The 18229-nt window shown below is 43.0% G+C and overlaps 1 protein-coding gene across 2 annotated transcripts in view; it reads right to left on the bottom strand.

Annotated features, from left to right (window-relative positions):
* Positions 1-15635, bottom strand: part of LOC308408293 (uncharacterized protein) — a 36470-nt gene extending 20835 nt beyond the window's left edge. Inside the window, exons 1-2 of one of the 2 annotated variants that reach the window (XM_080900494.1) lie at positions 15091-15635; positions 13384-14918 (exon numbers count right to left, since the gene is read on the bottom strand). In XM_080900494.1, coding sequence (XP_080756620.1) covers positions 13514-14911 — 1398 coding nt within the window. In that variant the 5' untranslated portion in view covers positions 14912-14918; positions 15091-15635 and the 3' untranslated portion in view covers positions 13384-13513. Of the gene's footprint in view, positions 1-13383; positions 14919-15090 lie in introns of those variants that run through there. The other variant, XM_080900495.1, reaches the window with a different exon arrangement.
* Positions 15636-18229: the final 2594 nt, after the last annotated feature.

Genomic DNA, 18229 nt, shown 5'->3' with positions numbered 1-18229 from the left:
CGAGGCTGCCATATCGCGCCATCGGCCCCTCTGGCCAACACCAGTAGGCAAGTAGGGTAAAGTGTCTTGCCCAAGGACACAACGACCAGGATAGAGAGCCCAGGGATCGAACCGGCAACCTTCCGGTTACAGATGCGATTCCCAACCCCCTGAGCCACGGTCGCCCTAACATACGGATCAGTATCTAAGGTTTGACTCTCAACATCCACTGGAGTCATCATTTAACTCCTAAAAGTCTGCACTTCAGACACAATTATTGATTCTTTGATTTGAAATCCTCTGTGACCGTGTGCAGAGGCAAAATAGCACAAACTGTGTTTTTATCCATACCTCACTCCCAGGATACCCTCACTAATTTCAAATATCCATCATTTCATGTGTATTTTATTCACTTATAATGCACACAGCATTTTCTATGAGCTGCTGCGTTGCTGAGAAAATGAGTCTCACTTATTTACTGTACTTGTTTGAGCTCATTATCAAAGCATGCTGGGTGAAAAGGTTATTCAGGTATCTGATCAAAATTGTCATGGAGCACACTGTGTTCACAGGTACAATATAATGCACACTGCACTGCACATGTTTTGTTTTTGAGCTGGAACTGGCCCTTGTGCCAGCTCTTAAGCCAAGCTGCTTAACCACACTCCCACACACTGTAAATTCTGTTAGGAACAACAATTATCATCTCTGCAATGAGCTGCTATATATTGTTTTTCTTCTTGGAGATTTTCATCAACAGAGAGCAAAAAAATCTTCTGTACTGGTTATAATCCTCACATTACAACAGTTGCCTCCATCTAAATTTTATGCAAATCAACATCGGTTCTCTGAGGGGGTTTATTTACCAAATATTGGGAACCGTCATCCAAAAGTACAGAGGTCTCTTCTCCTTAGAGTTGACAGTTCGAAGAGTTTACAAAATTGCATAATTTTGTGTCACCTTTATATATATATATATATATATATATATATATATATATATATATATATATATATATATATATATATATATATATGTATACATACATACATACATACATATATATATATATATATACATATATATATGTATACATATATATATACATACATATATATATATATATATATACATACATATATATATATATATATATATATATATATATATATATATATATATATATATATATATATATATATATATATATATATATATGTTTAATTTACCCCTCTAACCAGCAATTCTCCAAATGTGACCTTAGCTAATTAGCTTGCAATTTTGATGTGCACAGTAATTGAAAAATAGCATTTGCCTTTCATGTAGTAGAGTTAAATACTTTATAACTAATTATCATTACACAGTTATTTAATGGGCTGGGCAATTTAAGGGAAATTTAGAAGCAGTGTTTAAACAGCACATTTATTTTGAAAAATAAAAGTGTCTCTGTCTCACAAAACGTAGCACCACATCTGCCTTTTTCTGATTCATAGAGCGTCTCTACAGCATGTACAGTACAAAATAAGATGTGAAACATGCAAATTCTCAGAAAGTGAGAATAAGATTTTAAATCACTACATACTGATGAGACTCATTATATTCATTTTCTTCAATAATATGACTAAATATTTCCATTCTGGGGATTTAATTGTATAATTGACACTGTCATTTACAGGAAGTTTTAAGAGTGCAGCATTGCAATAATTCGTCGTTGAAACAGGAGAGCATAATGATTTAATGTGTATATCTTTTTTCCCGTGTAAGTACACTATCCAGCCCTCCAAAAATGTAAGGTCAGACGTGTTTTTGAGCAACTATAATGTTTCTCTGGGAAACAGGTCAAAACAGGTCTTTAGTCAAAGAACAAAGGTTTTTGGGGTTTTTTTTGTTATCTGCCTCATACATTATGTTCTAACAACTTCAGGCTACTACCAAAGCTCTCCAAGTGGAGATAAAAACCTGACCTTATACCCCTATAAAAAAAGTAAAAGTAGAAAAAGATAGTAATTAGTGTTGTGCATTAAAACATAAACAAGACAACTGGACAACTGGATTATCAGTACTAGTTTCCTTGATAAATATTTACTAACATAGCAAAACTGAATGACCCTCCTGTTAAACAAATTTTACAGTAGAATAGCTTCGGTCAGCTGCTACTAATAAATGGGGAAAAAATTATATATGCTAACAGCAATTGTTAGCAAATATAAGCCATTTAGATTTAAACAAACATAATCTGGGCAGCATTGCCTCGCTCTCAAAACTACACTGTATGTTATGTGAACTCCGTTGGTGTACATGCATATTTGTCTTAAAAGCCCCAGGGATAACTTCCTTTGCAACCATGAACAATGCATAAACACTGTTTGTGTTCTTTTCCCCCAACTACTCTTATCTAAATTCACAGATTTAGTTTGACTATGAATGAAAAAAACTATTTACAATAACACTTTAAATTAAACCCTTAAAAGGAACAGTGCATGAAAAGCATGCACCATAATAATTGTTCCCTCTTCCCTTCTTGATGTACTGTTCTTCTGCCTCCCTGGCCGCTGTGTCTGTGGGGATGGTGTTCGCTCTGTGTTGTAGCGTCCTGATGACACCCAGTTTGTGCTCCAGTGGATGATGAAAGTCAAACCTTAGATACTGATCCGTATGTGTAGGTTTACGGTACACGTCAGCCTTTAGATGTCCCCCATTACTGATGGAAATCTCACAGTCTAAGAAGGCTAACCTGCCACTTTTCATATCCTCCCTGGTGAATTTTATGTGTCGGTCCACCGAGTTAATGTGATCCGTGAAATGTGGTACGTCCTGAGATTTGATTTTCACCCAGGTGTCATCCACATATCTGAACCAATGGCTTGGTGGTGTTCCAGGGTAGGATAGCAAAGCCCTCTTTTTTCCACTTCTTCCATGTACAAATTGGCCACGATGGGTGAAACTGGGGAGCCCATGGCACACCCATGTTTCTGCCTGTAGAACTGACCCTTGTATGTGAAGTAGGTGGAATGAAGACACAGTTCCAAAAGCAAACACACTTGGTCGATGCTGAGAGTGGTCCTGTTGCTGAGGTTGGTGTCATCCTGTAACCTCTTACGGACTACCTCCAGCGCTTCCATGACTGGGATGCAAGTGAAGAGAGATGTAACATTGTACGAGACCATGGTTTCATCTGCCTCCATGATGACATCTCTCACCTTCTCAATAAAATCCAGGGTGTTCTGGATGTGGTGTTCAGAGCTGCCCACCAGCGGGTTGAGGATCAAAGCCAGAAACTTGGAGATGTTATAGGTGACCGAGTTGATCGTGCTGACAATCGGTCTTAAAGGTGCACCCTGTTTATGTATTTTTGGTAAACCATACAGGCTTGGTGTAGGTTCACCTGGGTATAGCCTGTGGTATGAGGTCCGGTCAATAGCCTTGTCTTGTTCTAACTGCTTCAGACAGTCTATCACCCTCTTCCTGTAGCCATTTCCTGGGTCTCATTTCAGGGGCTCAAAAATATTTTCATCACTGAGTAGTGACAAAATTTTCTCATGATAGTCTTTCTGGTTTAGCAATACTGTGCACCTACCCTTGTCTGCCAGAAGGATGATAATGTTGTTATGTTGTGATTGCAGCCATTCACCAACTCTCTGTGAATGGTACTCATGGCCATTGATCAGTGGTCTTTGATCAGTGGGTTTTGATCAGTGGGTTTTGATCAGTGGGTTTTGATCAATGATCATGAGAATTTGCATAATTATGATTAAGGAACTGACCTCCCAGCCCATCGTTCCTTCAGTGGGTTGGTTTCAGTCATTATGCAAATGCACTGTTTATACGATTTGGGGAAACCTGCAGTCAGCTGAGACTGAAGAAGTCACCTGGATGAGTGACGAAACGTTTCTCCCACAAAACGCTACGTCCAGATGAACAGAATCAACTATTGGAGATTTACTTTCCTGGATGATTGAGAATGCATCAAGACACCTGTAACTCTGTCATCGTTGTTTCATAAAAAATACATAAACATGGCACATAGAGTTACATTTTTAAGATTGTCTGAAACCTTCATTTTCCTTTATTTGATATACACTGGCAAATGAGGCTTCAATTCTAGCATTTGTCCAACAGTATAAATATTTTTATAGGATAAAACAGGATAAAATTTTTATTTTTATCTTTTTGTATTTTCATTTTAAGACGTCTGACCAAAAGCATGATATTTACATTATTTTTACTATCTGCACAATCTCATACACACGCACACCTTCATACATCAAGTTACTTTTTGCACAATGCTGTTTTTTTGCACAACCCACTGACATTGGTGCGCTTTTCTATTGCACTGTTGTATCTGCACTGCCTTGTGTCTGTATAGTTCTGTTCTGCCTGGTGTTGCACTGGGGTTTTTTGCAATTTTTGCACACTTGAACTTTATGTAGTCCCGTGTTGATTGCCTGTTATATGTAGCACCATGGTCTTGGAGGAACATTGTCTCGCTTTATTGTGTACTGTACCACTGCACATGGTTGAAATGACAATAAAGCCACCTGACTTGACTTGTCTAATTAGTTAAAATTTGACATGAACTGTATGCAAGGGTTTAAATAGACTGCTATAGTGTGGAAATAAATTCCAAGTTAATTTCCACAAAAAAAAAAAAAAAATACCCTAAGCCTGACTTTAAAGACAATGTGACAACAATGAAACTCTTTAAAAGGAGTCAAGTTTCTGGTTATCATTTTGGTTGGCGATAATTTTCTGAACATTTTATAAATAAATAAGGTACAATTGAGAGGAGGAGGAAAGACGATAAAAGATAAAGATAATAACCTACAGTTAATCGACACTTCTGATTTGTAGTCTATCAACATAGATTGTTACAAAGTCTTCCTTGCCTCAAACATTCAATCAGCAGTTGGTTTAACATAAATCTTGAGTGTCAGTCCAGGATATGCATAAGTTCAAAAGAAGAAGAGGAGTTTAATCTAAACAAACACCTTGTTCTGATGGGAGCCAGGGTCACACCAAGTTTTCAAAACCACAGGCCCTGTATAATTGCCTTCATGCTCAAGCCTCTGCCAATAAAAATACCCAGCAGTTACTTGGAGCAGCAGCAAATGTAGTTCATCTCAGTAGCTTTTGTTGCATTGCCACTGCAGATTCCCCCAGCATCCCCTTTTGATCCCAGTGCCAGAAAAAGACATAAACACTAATTCATATAAATGCCACTGTTATTCAGACCATCAAAGTTAGCATGGATTCTGTGTGACAGTTAAACATGTAAAAGTGAGCTTAATCCTCAAGATATGAAAAGAAAATTATTCCTCTATAATGAATTGTTGTGTATCAACCTTTCTGTCTGGGGTTTGTTGCCTCTTTTACAACTATTTCAGATTCACAATTAGTTTATTTATTTGGTTCAACACATCTAGCCATAGTAGAGATGGTAGATATTTACACACACTTGCCCATAAAAATGTCCTGCATGCAGACCATCTCATGAAATAAGCAGCAACTCACTCACCAACTGTCTGATAATCTAGCAGCTGGTAAAGTGCGCATGTGACTCAGCGAAAAGGTTTCTATCATTTTAGATATAACACATTCCACCTACTTCTTCTCCTCCAGTGCCTTCTGACAAAACTACTACAACTATATTATACTGGCAAATGTATGAAATGTGCTCGGGAGATTGATACCAGCTGACAAACAAAATCTGTCATACAATTCATGAAATATTAAATAAATTATTCTTTTTACACATTTTACCTGCAGTGTTATGTATTACATGTTCAGCTGCTCAAACAAGATGCACGAAAATGAAAAGATCTTTCAAAATTTTAAACTATTCATTATTAAACATGTGAAAATTTAAAATATCGAATTTTTTTTCATAAATTAATGACAAAAGCAAATTAATGTTTAATTTTCATCATACTTTTGTTTGTTTGTTGTTTTTTTTTTTTTTTTTACCATTGTGATGAATATTTTCTTCAGTGTGCTGCATAATAAAAATCTGTGAGGATCAGTACTATGGTGTTCAGTTCTCAGCTTGAAGGTCACGTCTGTCTTTCAAATAAGGGCCAGAGGGCACAGAGTCTTGGACAGCAAGACACATCCAAAGGGAGTTACCACACATAATGGGCTCTAACACCCGCTGCTGAGAGAACGGGAGTATTTGCTTTGTTGACTGACCTTGCACCCTCTTATTCCCTGCAGGACAGACATTGATTGTGTATGATCTGTTCTGGCACCCGAGCATCTTGTTGACTGACGCCAGGTTAAAGAAGCAATTAAAATGTATGTTATCTTAAGCTGATAATTATTAGTATATGCCATCCTTAACCCCAGAGCCACAAGGGGGTCATTTGACCCATTGGCGACTTAAAAATTGTGCAACTCTGTTGAATTAAAACCCCACGATCTCACTTTTAATGGTGTTTCCCAAAATGAGGTTATTGGTCAAATGCTGAAATTTGAGTTGTGCAAGATCAAAAGAAGAAAAAATGTGGCCACTACCTAGAACCTCCATGTACATCAGGTTGACCCCATAAAAACCCCATAATGTAAAACCGCTACCACTGTTGACTAGCAACATGATTATTTACACACATTTTGATGTGATTTATAAATAAATACATACAGTTAGGCTAAGGGTGGGATTTGAGCGAGAGTGGAGCGAGGTAGTGCGAAACATGTGGAAATCTGCACAAGCTAGCTGTTTTGAGCAGCGGGGGAACTGGAGCTGATCTGCACAGTCTAGAGTGTCTTTAACTAATCAGAATAAATGAAAGGTGTGAATTCCAGAGCAGAACAACCAAATGGGTTGGACTGAGAAGAGTTGAAGAGGAGGTCAAGAATTGCAGACAGAGGTGTAGCCATGTGGACGCTGGATGAAAGACTGCAGGTTTAGTGATCAAAATTCTACTCACATAGTGCATTGTTGAATTCTTACACATATTGGCATATTGCTTGGCTTTGTGCTGCTACAGTGTCTTTGTGATGCCATAATAAAAAGAGCTGTTTCTTGAACCATCACATAGAGGAAAGAAATGAAATTATTCATCCAACACATATAACAGATGTTGGAATCCTTAAAATCACAGTAACTTAAAATAAAATAAAGGTGTGCCTATAAACTTGTGCATGTACATGCCTGCTTCTAAGTAAAATCACTGTGACTGACGGAAGATCAAACACTTGATTACTGACTTAATGTATTTGACCTATGTTCAGTTAATTATTTGTTTAGTTACAGTCTTACGCTCGTTCTTGTTGCTTTCCAGTTCCTATGTACATCTGCACCTCTGTAATGTTTCCTTTGTTGAAAGTAAGTTTCTTTGGATTAGTTTTTCTTTATCATCTTATGGCCTTTTGCTGTATTGCACCTTGGCTACTTCAATTGCCGTTTGTTTGGTGTCTTTGTTTAATTTAGTTCCATTAAGGTTTATCATCTTCTTGCATCCTGTCCACATGTCTCTTTGTCCTTTTTGGGTTGAACTGAAATTCCCTTAAAGCCCTGTTTCTTTTGTAAGATCAATTCTTAGCAGCTTGGGCCATGTAGAAAAAGTTGATAAAGATAGTGTGTGTGCAGACATTGATTACAAAAAGCTGTACTGCTCTTGGATTCCTTGAAAATGACAGCAGTTGCTCTTGATTTATGGGGAATATTCAGATACTTGACAACATTTTCCGACAGCTTTCCAAACTAATGCAGCACCAGAAGTACTGACTGAATATCTGCATTAGCATGGAGAATAAAAAAAAATAGTCTTTGGATTTTGTAATATAAAAACACCTTCAACTACATCTGAGAAAGCTTTCCTGGGCTAGTTCCATAAAATAGATTAAGAAACTCTGTGTTGATTAACTGTGAGATGAGAAAATTATTTTTTTGTTTTAGAACAAATGATCAGACTAAATTAAACAACCCCCTGTATGTTCAAAGTAAGTTAAGCACATGTGTGGGGAATTAAAAAAAAAGCCATTGTCAGCGGTAGTTTGATCCTAGGATTCACCATGGTAACCTGTGAATAAAGATCAGTCTCCATCATTTTAATCCAGCAGAGTGAGAAATATGAATGTAGGTCAGTATGGATAATGATGTACATCTTGTAGACAATTTGCAGTTAAACTCAGTAATCCAGATTTTAGATACTTCTAGTGGAAAAGATGTCTAAATTCAAACTTGAAATTTTTGATATCTATGATATTTATCAAAATGTTACTTGACAATATTTAACACTTTACCCACCAGACAACTGTTCTGAACTTGTCACTCAGGTTTCATGAATCATTTAACTTCATTAGTTACACCGGTCCAGCTGATCTCTAATCAGCATGGTAGCAACTCAACCCAGTTAGGCATGCAGTCGTGGTCAAAATGATCTGTTCAGAATGGGGTGGAACGGTGATTAAAGTGTCTTTGAAAATGGCATGGTGGCTGGTGTCCAGTGAGGTTGTCTGAGTATTTCTATTTTAGAAAGTACTGATCTACTGGGATTTTCCCAAGCAAACAATCTCTAGGGTGTACAGAGAACGCTCTAAAAAGAGAAAACATACAGTGAGATGAGATTCTCTGGGGAAAATGCCTTGTTTGTGCCAGAAGCCAGAGGAGAATGGACATACTCCTTTGAGCTAAGAGGAAGGCAACAGTAACTTAAATAACCCCTTGTTGCAAAAATGGCCTCCAGAGGAGCATCTCTGAAGAGCCAACCTTGAAGCAGATAAGCTACAGTAACAGAAAACCACACCACATGACACTACTGCCAAGTAAGAACAGGAAAAGGAGGATTCGTTGGTCTGATGAATCTCAATTTCTCCTGCAACATTCAAATAGTAGGATCAAAATTTAGTGTAAACAACATGCTGTTGGTGTGAGGATTATTTCTTAGCAGACTTTGACCTCTTAAATCAATTAAGCATCGTTTAAACATTAGACCTTACCTTAGCACCATATTCATCACCTTCTAAGCACAGTGTAACCATCTTCTGATGGCTGCTTATGCCAAATAACACACCATGTCGCAAAGCTCAAACCATCTCAAACTGATTCCTTGAACATCAAAATGATTTCACTGCACTTAAATGGCCTCCACAGTCACCAGATCTCAATGCAAAAGAGTTCCTTTGGGATGTGGTAGAATGGAAGATTTCGATGGTTGATGTGCAGCTGGCAAATCTGCAGCAAGTGGCACGATACCACTTTTTTATGTCCGATACCGATGCCGATATCATAAATTTGGATATGGGTGTCGGGGGGTTCCCGGAGGCATCTTCCTTGGGGGGCTCAACCCGGGGTAGCGGTCATGTCCGGTTAGGGGCTCTGTTGGCTCTCAGGTGACTGTTTCCTCGTGGCTGCGTGCAGCGGGGCTAGGGGAGGGTCTGTGCTGACGGACGTGGGTTACTGAACTGGTAGCCTGGCTGCCCCTGGGTGGGTCCGGGATGGGCGTGAGGTTCTGGGGGAGCTCCGTCTGTGGGATGGGGTCCTGGCCGGGCCTCGGGGGCTTGGGTCCTGGTTGGTGTGTTGCTGGAGTTGTGGGCGGGTGGGTGCATGGGGGCCCAGCCCTGGCGCAGGGTGCCATGGTGCAGGGTGCAGGGTGCCGCCGGTGCGTTGAGCCACCTGAGGGGCTCTTCAACTGGTGGGGGAGATTGTCACATCTTGCAGGAGCTTTCCTCTCTTCAGGAACTCTCTCTGCAGGAAGGGGAGATACAGGAGAGGTGGAGGAAGATCTCAGCCTGGGCGTCTATTGTCTTATGTAGTCTGGAAGATGAGTGGATGGTGGGGTGGGTGCAGTTTTCTCTGTGGTGGGGTTGGGTGGACTGTCCCGGGCTCTGTGGGGCCGGGGGGCGCTGCTGCACTGGGCCCCGGTCTGGATGGGCCTGGGCCCCCTTCCCCTGGCGGGTCGCGGAGTATGGGGGTGCCTACTGGGGTCAGCGGGGGAGCTGGCCCCAGGGAGGGGTCACTTGCCCCTCCCTTCCTTCCCTCCCCATCTCCAGCTGCCTCCCTCTTCCCGCTCCACCACAACCACCCACACATGCAGGGCCTTGGAGTAGGGGTATGTTACCAGGGTGCAGAGGAGGCTACCCCCCCCCCCCCCCCCCGTCCCCTTCTGGCTGCCTCTGCCTCAATTTTATCCCACAACTTAGACATTAACATTACTCACACTCTCATTACACATACATATAGGATCTTGGGGGTGGGCACGATACACGGAGTCCAAGTTACCATCAGGGTGTACACCTCACCCCTGGCGTCGTTGCCCACCACTTACCTGCTGCTCTCTGGCAGGTAGCTCCATGCCCTCCTGGGTTTTAAATGCACCTTAGAACACACATGCATCAGCACTACAATGAGCGGGTGGAGGAAGGTTTGGAGTCTTCTCTCACCCCCGTTCTCTGCGGCCTGCTGGAGCGGGGGGGCTAGGAGGAGGAGTTGGCCGTCCGACTGCGGTCTGGAGTGTGGGGCCTCCCTGCTGCTGCGGAGTCGGTGCGGTCTGCCTCTCCCCACCGCAGGGAGAAGGGTAACACCACCTGGGTCTGGGTGCAGTTCCCCCCTCCAGGGGCAAGGGTACCTAGACCCGGTTCGTAGAGTACGCTTGGGGAGTGTGATCGTGTGTACAGCGTCTCTTTATGTCTGTCTCCACGTTGGGTGAGTGTTGAGTGAGTGCATATGAGAGCATGAGGGTGGGAATGGATGTTTGTGTCTGTGTGTGCCTGTATGTCTGTCTCTATATGTCAGGTTGGGTATCAGACGCCACCTCTCTGGGGACATCTCAGGCCCTCCAAGGTTTGGAGGCCTATCTCCCCCCACCACCACTTCCCCTGCCAGTGGCGGACTCCCTCAGACATCAGTGCGTTGGTGGTTCTTTGTGTCTGGGGATGGGCGTCCAGGTACACACCGGCTCACTCCTTGGCGGCCGCTTATCGGGCCCTGGAGCCTGGGGCTCGCTCGGGCCACTTCGGAGGTGGGGTGCCCCCGGCCTCTCGGCCTGGGGCTCGGTCACTCAGGTACAGCTGGCTGCCGGCGGAGCTCACGGGTGCGTCACTGCAACTCCCCCTGGCTTCTGCTCCGTGGCTGCTGAGTGAACCCTCATCTGGGACTCTCCTCAGCTCTCTCTGGGATAGTGGCGCTTTTTTGTGAGGTGCTTTTTTGATATTTAATGGATCGGATTACATTTTTTATTTCTCTCCGATATCCGATCCAGTAATTTACATCAGTATCGGACCGATACCGATACGTAATATCGGATCGGTCCATCTCTAGTTACTATCGCACCAATATGGACCAGTATATCTCAGGAATATTTACAGCACCTTATTGAGTCTATGCCATAAAAGATTAAGGCTGTCCTGAGGGAAAGGACATTAACCTGCTACTAGAAAGGGGAACCTAAAAGTGACTGATAAGTGTATAGAAAAAGAAAGGGGAGAACATTTTGATTTCAATACTACAGCATAACATAAAAAAAAAATGTTTGCTGGAGTTATCTGTCAATGGCAAGGATAGTGTTAATAATTGGATATCAATGTGTGAACTCAATGCAGCAAAAAAATTCTATTAGAAAACATTCAGAATATCTGAATATCTGAGTTTTCACTAAAGCTGCATTCTGGAAAAGACTTCCTAAATTGAGGCCTGCTGATTACTCTCCCAAAACAGTTGGATCAATAGTGGTTGCTTTAGAGAGGGACGCGATTGTTTGAGGAATCGAACTCGAGAGGAGTGAACAGTGTTGCCAACTTAGCGAGTTTGTAGACCCCTTTTTTTCTAAAAAAAAGTCGCTAAAAAAGACATGAAAGCGCGTATCGCTTTTACTCTCAACAAGCAGCGGGTGCTGTAACGCAGTCAGTTCTTCTTTTACTCTTATGCTGTTTTGTGGATCACAAGGTTTAAAACTACTTATAAACACACACACAAGTTAACTCCACCAGAGTGCCTGTTTCGGGTCACTTTTGCCGGTCCAAGCCCGGGTAAAGGAGCAGGGTTGGAATTGTGACATTAAAAAAAAACAATAATTGCTAAAAGAAATTAATTTGTAGTTCTAAATAAACTCTAAATGCATTTAGGACGTTTTTTACTCACTTTATGTCTCTTCCACGATGTTATTTCTCTCTCCAACAACATAGGTTACAATTAGATTAGAATAGAATAGAATTCAACTTTATTGTCATTGCACATGCACAGGTACAGGGCAACGAAATGCAGTTTGCATCCATCCAGAAGTGCTTAGTGATATAGATATATTACAATATATATTAGCAATAATATAGATATGTAAGTATATTACAGAAATGGGTCTATTATGTTATAATGTACACGGTATGAAGTATGTTGTGAATATTCTATAACTATAAGTATGTACAGGCTGTAGTGAGTACAAGCTATGTACAGGATATGGACAGGATATAAATATGAAAAACTATACAGAATATGAAATAAATAACTTTACAGGAATCTGAGATATACAGCTATACAGAAATGGGAACTATACAAGTTGTAAACAGTTGTAGGGTTAAAAATTATCGTATGTACAGAATGATTGTTTACACAGGGCTATACAGTAGTGCAGTTAAGGTAAGTGAGGGTGTGGATAATTTCTACAGAGGCTATATAAAGTGCTAGTGGTTGTGAGTGGTGGTTCAGTCCATGTTATTATTGTGTGTTTGAGGGTACAGTTGTCCATTGTGTGTGTGTGTGTATGTTCAGTCCATGAGTTAACATGGGTCAGATGTCAGGAGGCAGAGTTCAGGAGTCTGACAGCTGTGGGGAAGAAGCTGTTCCGGTACCTGGTGGTCTTAGTCCGGAGGCTCCTGTAGCGCCTCCCAGAGGGCAGGAGGGTGAAGAGTCCATGTGATGGGTGACTGGGGTCTCTGATGATTTTCCCAGCCCTTTTCAGACACCGCTTCCTGTAGATGTCTTTTATGGCAGGAAGTGGTGCTCCGGCGATGCGCTGGGCAGTTTTCACGACCCTCTGCAACGCCTTCCGGTCCGAGGCAGAGCAGTTCCCGTACCAGACTGTTATACAGTTGGTCAGGATGCTCTCGATGGTGCAGCGATAGAAGTTCACCAGGATGTCTGAGGACAGGTGGTTCTTCCTCAGAGTCCTCAAGAAGAAGAGGCGCTGGTGAGCCTTCTTGACCAGCTTGGAGCAGTTGGTCGTCCAGGTGAGATCCTCGGAGATGTGGACTCCCAGGAACTTGAAGCTGCTCACACGCTCCACAGCCGTCCCCTTAATGTGGATGGGTGGATGTGGGTCAGCATTCCTCCTGTAGTCCACGATGAGCTCCTTGGTCTTCTCGGTGTTAAGCAGCAGGTTGTTTGTGTCACACCACTCAGCCAGACGATCCACCTCCTCCCTGTAGGCGGCCTCATCGTTGTCACTGATGAGGCCAATCACCGTGGTGTCATCTGCAAACTTAATGATGGTGTTGGAACCATCAGCAGGTCTGCAGTCGTGGGTGAAGAGGGAGTAGAGGAAAGGGCTCATCACACAGCCTTGTGGTACACCGGTGTTCATTGTGATGGTAGATGAGCAGCGGTTATCCAGCCGGACATGTTGGGGGCGGTTGGTCAGGAAGTCCAGTAACCATTTGCAGATGAGGGAACTGTTGCCCAGGTCTGTCAGTTTCCTGATGAGTTGTGAGGGGTGGATTGTATTGAATGCTGAACTGAAGTCTATAAACAGCATTCTGGCGTAGGTGTTGTTGTTGTCCAGGTGTGAGAGGACAGAGTGCAGTGCGATGGAGACTGCATCCTCTGTGCTCCTGTTCTGGCGGTATGCGAATTGGTGGGGGTCCAGGGTGGGGGGGGAGACAGGATTTGAAGTGTGCTAGGACCAGCTGCTCTAAGCACTTAGTGATGATGGGGGTGAGTGCTACTGGGCGGTAGTCATTGAGGCAAGATGGGTTGGAGTTTTTGGGTATCGGGACGATGGAGGTGGATTTGAAGCAGGCCGGTACCACAGCGTGGGCCAAGGACAGGTTGAATATGTCTGTCAGCACTCCTGCAAGCTCCTCAGAACACGCTCTGAGAACACGCCCGGGGATGCCATCGGGACCTGCAGCCTTGTGGACATTGATCCTGCTCAGCACCGCTCCTACATCGGTGGGGGAGAGAGTCAGAGGTTGGTGGTCTGGCGTCACATCTGCTTTGGTTGTGGTTGTGGGGTTCCCTCGCTCAAAACGAGCATAAAAGTTGTTGAGCTCGTTGAGGAAGGAGACATCAGAGGATGCGGGGGAGGGTTTGGTGGTCCTGTAGTCTGTAATGGTCTGGAGTCCTTGCCACATGCGTCGGGGGTTGGAGTTGGAGAAGTGTTCTTCTACCTTCTTTTTGTAATGGTGTTTGGCTTTTTTGATGCCCTTCTTTAGATTAGCCCTGGCTGTACTGTAGGCGTGTGCATCTCCTGACCTAAAGGCGGTGTTGCGGGCCTTCAGGAGGAGACGAACATCCCGGTTCATCCAAGGCTTCTGGTTGGGGTACATGGTGATCCGTTTCTGGGTGGTGACACTGTCTGTGGTTTCGGAGATGTAATCCAGTACAGATGAGGCGTACTGGTCCAGGTCTGTGTGGGTGAACATATTCCAGTCTGTGTTTTTAAATCTGTCCTGGAGCACTGCGTCTGTCCCCTCTGGCCACACTTTAATTGTCCTCACAGCAGGTTTCACACGTTGGATGAGTGGTGAATACCTAGGTGTAAGGAACAGGGAGAGATGGTCCGATTGTCCAATGTGGGGGAGGGGTGTGGCTTTGTAGGCTCCAGCCAGGTTGGAATACACATGGTCTAAAGTCTTGTCTCCTCTGGTGTGGCAGGAGACATGTTGGTGGAATCTGGGGAGGACTGTCTTTAAGTTGGTGTGGTTGAAGTCGCCAGCAACAATAAAAGCAGCCTCGGGGTGTTTATTCTGGTGTTTGTTAATGGCTGCAGAAAGTTCTTTCATGGCCAACCTAGCATTAGCGTCGGGGGGTATATACATGGCAGTGAGTATGATCGAAGTGAGTTCTCTGGGGAGATAATAAGGTCTGCATTTGACCATTAAAAACTCCGCATTAGGTGAGCAGTGACTCTCAGTAGTAGTGGAGTTCATGCACCAAGCATTGTTAATATAAATGCACAAACCTCCACCTCTGGTCTTGCCGGAGTCATCTGCTAGCCTGTCGGCTCGGTGTGTGTGGCGTCCTGCTAACTCGATAGCATTGTCCGGGCAGCTGTTGTTCAACCATGTTTCGGTGAAAAACATGACATTTGAGTCCATAATCCGTCTGTTGTTAGTGATGGAGAGCCGTATCTCATCCATTTTGTTTGCCAGAGAACGGACATTGGCGAGGAAAATACTGGGTAAAGGCAGCCGGTGTGGTGTTAGCTTTAGCTTAGCCCGTAGCCCTCCGCGCCTACCTCGCCTTTGTTTACGATCTCGGCGCCGTCTGCGTGCACTTCCGCCCGGCCGGGTAGAGTGGGCAGCCTCCGGTGTTCTGGAGATCTCTGGGATGAGTCGGAGATCGGCGATAAAACTGTTGGAGTTATGAGTCCAGATGTCCAGAAGCTCTTGTCTGCTGTAGGTCAGGAACGCACAGCAATTCTGGACGAATAATCCGGTTAAAAGTAGATAAAAAACCGCTAAATAGCAGATTCTGGAGAGACACTGAGCCTCGCGTTGTTCACGCGCCGCCATCTTGGAATTTAATTAGCATGACCAATTATGCAAATTAAGCAATGACGTCATTTAGCGACTTCCAGCGACTTTTAGGACAACCAATAGCGATTTTCCTTACTGAGGAGTTGGCAACACTGGCAGTGAAGTGTTAACTAGCTCCACACTTCTTTATGTTGGTACATAAAACCACATAAAAAGTTGTTAAATATATTTTTGGTCTTTCAGTACAAGTGTCAAGAGCAGAAACCTCTAGAATTGGGCCACACTAAATCAAACCAAATAAATCTCCCAACAATAAGCATAATATATATAGATCTAAATATAGTATTGTGTTGAATTAACCCATTAACATTGGAGCAGATATTTGAGATCTTGGCAGGGGAAAAATATATATTGTCGTTATTTAGTAACATTAAAATACTTTAAAACATTTAATTTGCAGTTTCTTTTAAGTAAGATTTTACTGACATTCAATAATTCTTTATAAACACCACATCTAATATAAAGAAACGATAACATTTGGTAAGTGCAAGAATAGTATTTGCAAAAAAACAAATAGATAATAAATAAACTGGGCCAACATGACATACCAACAGGATACTGTAAGTTTCCTTGGGCCATTTTTAAGTAGAGATCTGTAGTCCAAATTGTTCCCGATTCACCCAAAAAAAGGAACTGCATCTGCTGAACACCTGCATGAACTGACATTTTTAATTCTTTATAACAGGAAAAGCACAGGAGTACCTAACATTAATAATGGCCCTGTGCCATGTGTGTGTCCCACCAAGCCTGCTGAATAACCAAGGCCTTTCAACCAGCATAGCTGAATGGATTGCAGACATTTTAATGTTAATAGCTACACCTGTATTTTTCCAGCTATAACACGCTGGTCCTCGGGGGATTCCATCGTCAGGAACGTGCGGATGAGGGGGGCGCTCACGCTGTCGTTCCCGGGAGCCACTGTTGTTGACATAGTGGACAGAATTCCCAACATTCTGGCATCCCACCCACAGGTTAACCGGCTCATCATCCACATCGGCACCAATGACATCCCCAAACAGCAATCTGAGCTGCTGAAGTTGGACTTCCTCGAACTCTTCAGCCTCCTTGGTCAGCTGCAGGTGAGTGCTTTTATCTCAGGGCCCACCCCCACCTGTGGCAGAGGGATAGGCCGTTTCAGCCGGCTGCTCAGCCTTAACACCTGGCTTTCCTCCGCCTGTGTCTCCCACGGCGTGGGTTTTATTAACAACTTTGATGCCTTCTGGGAGAGGAGGCATCTTTTTGGGGCAGACGGGCTCCACCTCAACGCCTGGGGACGCCGTTTGCTGTCCGCCAATTTGGCATTTGGCGTACAGCACTCCCGCACATCGCCCTGTCACTACCCCAAACTGACATTACCTGCTGATCCGTCTGCCACTGACTGATGTTCCCCTGGTCCCAGCTCCTATATTTGTTCCACTTTTAACAGTAATACACAAAACTCTGGACTAGGACCTTTCTCTCCCACAGTCAACACAATACCCGTCATAATCACAAACAGAGAGCAACAGAATTATCATAAATCCAGTAACTCCAAAAATATTAATAACCTCCGGCCTCTTCAAAAATATCAACATCCATCCAACTCTATTGTCAAAAATCCACCAGTCTCAATCAGTATGGCACTTTTAAATGTACGCTCTCTGTCGAACAAGTCTTTTATTATTAATGATTTAATTATAGATAATAAACTTGACTGTTTATTTTTAACTGAAACATGGCTGGGTTCGGATGCACCAGTTGTTCTCACTGAGGCCTCCCCACCAAATTTTAATTTCTCTTTTTCTATTAGAAGTGGTAAGAGAGGTGGTGGGACTGCATCTTTAGCCAACAACACACTCACCACCAAACAAATTTTATTTGATCATTTTACCACTTTTGAATTCCATGCTATTGTTTTCAGCAGCCCTCCAGTTTTATCTGTCACAATTTATAGACCACCTAAAGACAGCGCTGCTTTTATCAAGGAATTCTCAGAATTTTTAACAAACATACATTCAAAATATAACATGATAATTTTAACCGGTGATTTTAACCTGCACATAGATAATCCTTCTGACCCTGCAACAAAAGAATTCTTAAACATCCTTCACTGTTTGGATTTTACCCAGCATGTCACGCAGCCGACTCACAACAGAGGACACACTCTGGACCTGGTCATCACCCATGGGCTGTCCACCAGCGTGTCCTCTGTTGTTGACTTGGCTGTCTCTGACCACTACTGTGTGTTTTTTAACATCACCGGTTTTATTCAGCGGGAGACCTCGGTGCGAACTGTGAGGAGGCGCTATCTAACCTCTGAAGTGGCTGCAAATTTTACCAGGGTTTTAGACGAATGCCCCCCTGTGATTTTACCTGCATCCTGCGATTTGATTTTTAGTTATTTCAACAGCAAACTGAAGAAAAGCCTTGACTCCGTTGCTCCACTCACCACCAAAAAGATTAACGTAAAACATGCATCACCCTGGAGAAACGAAGAAGTCAAAAAACTCAAAAGAAATTGCAGGGCAGCAGAAAGGAGATGGAGGAAAAATAAAAATACTATCAACCATCAAATATTTTGCG

The sequence above is a fragment of the Rhamphochromis sp. 'chilingali' genome (genome assembly GCF_963969265.1).
Source record: "Rhamphochromis sp. 'chilingali' genome assembly, chromosome: 13".
NCBI lineage: Eukaryota > Metazoa > Chordata > Actinopteri > Cichliformes > Cichlidae > Rhamphochromis > Rhamphochromis sp. 'chilingali'.
This window is presented reverse-complemented; position numbering and strand designations above follow the sequence as displayed.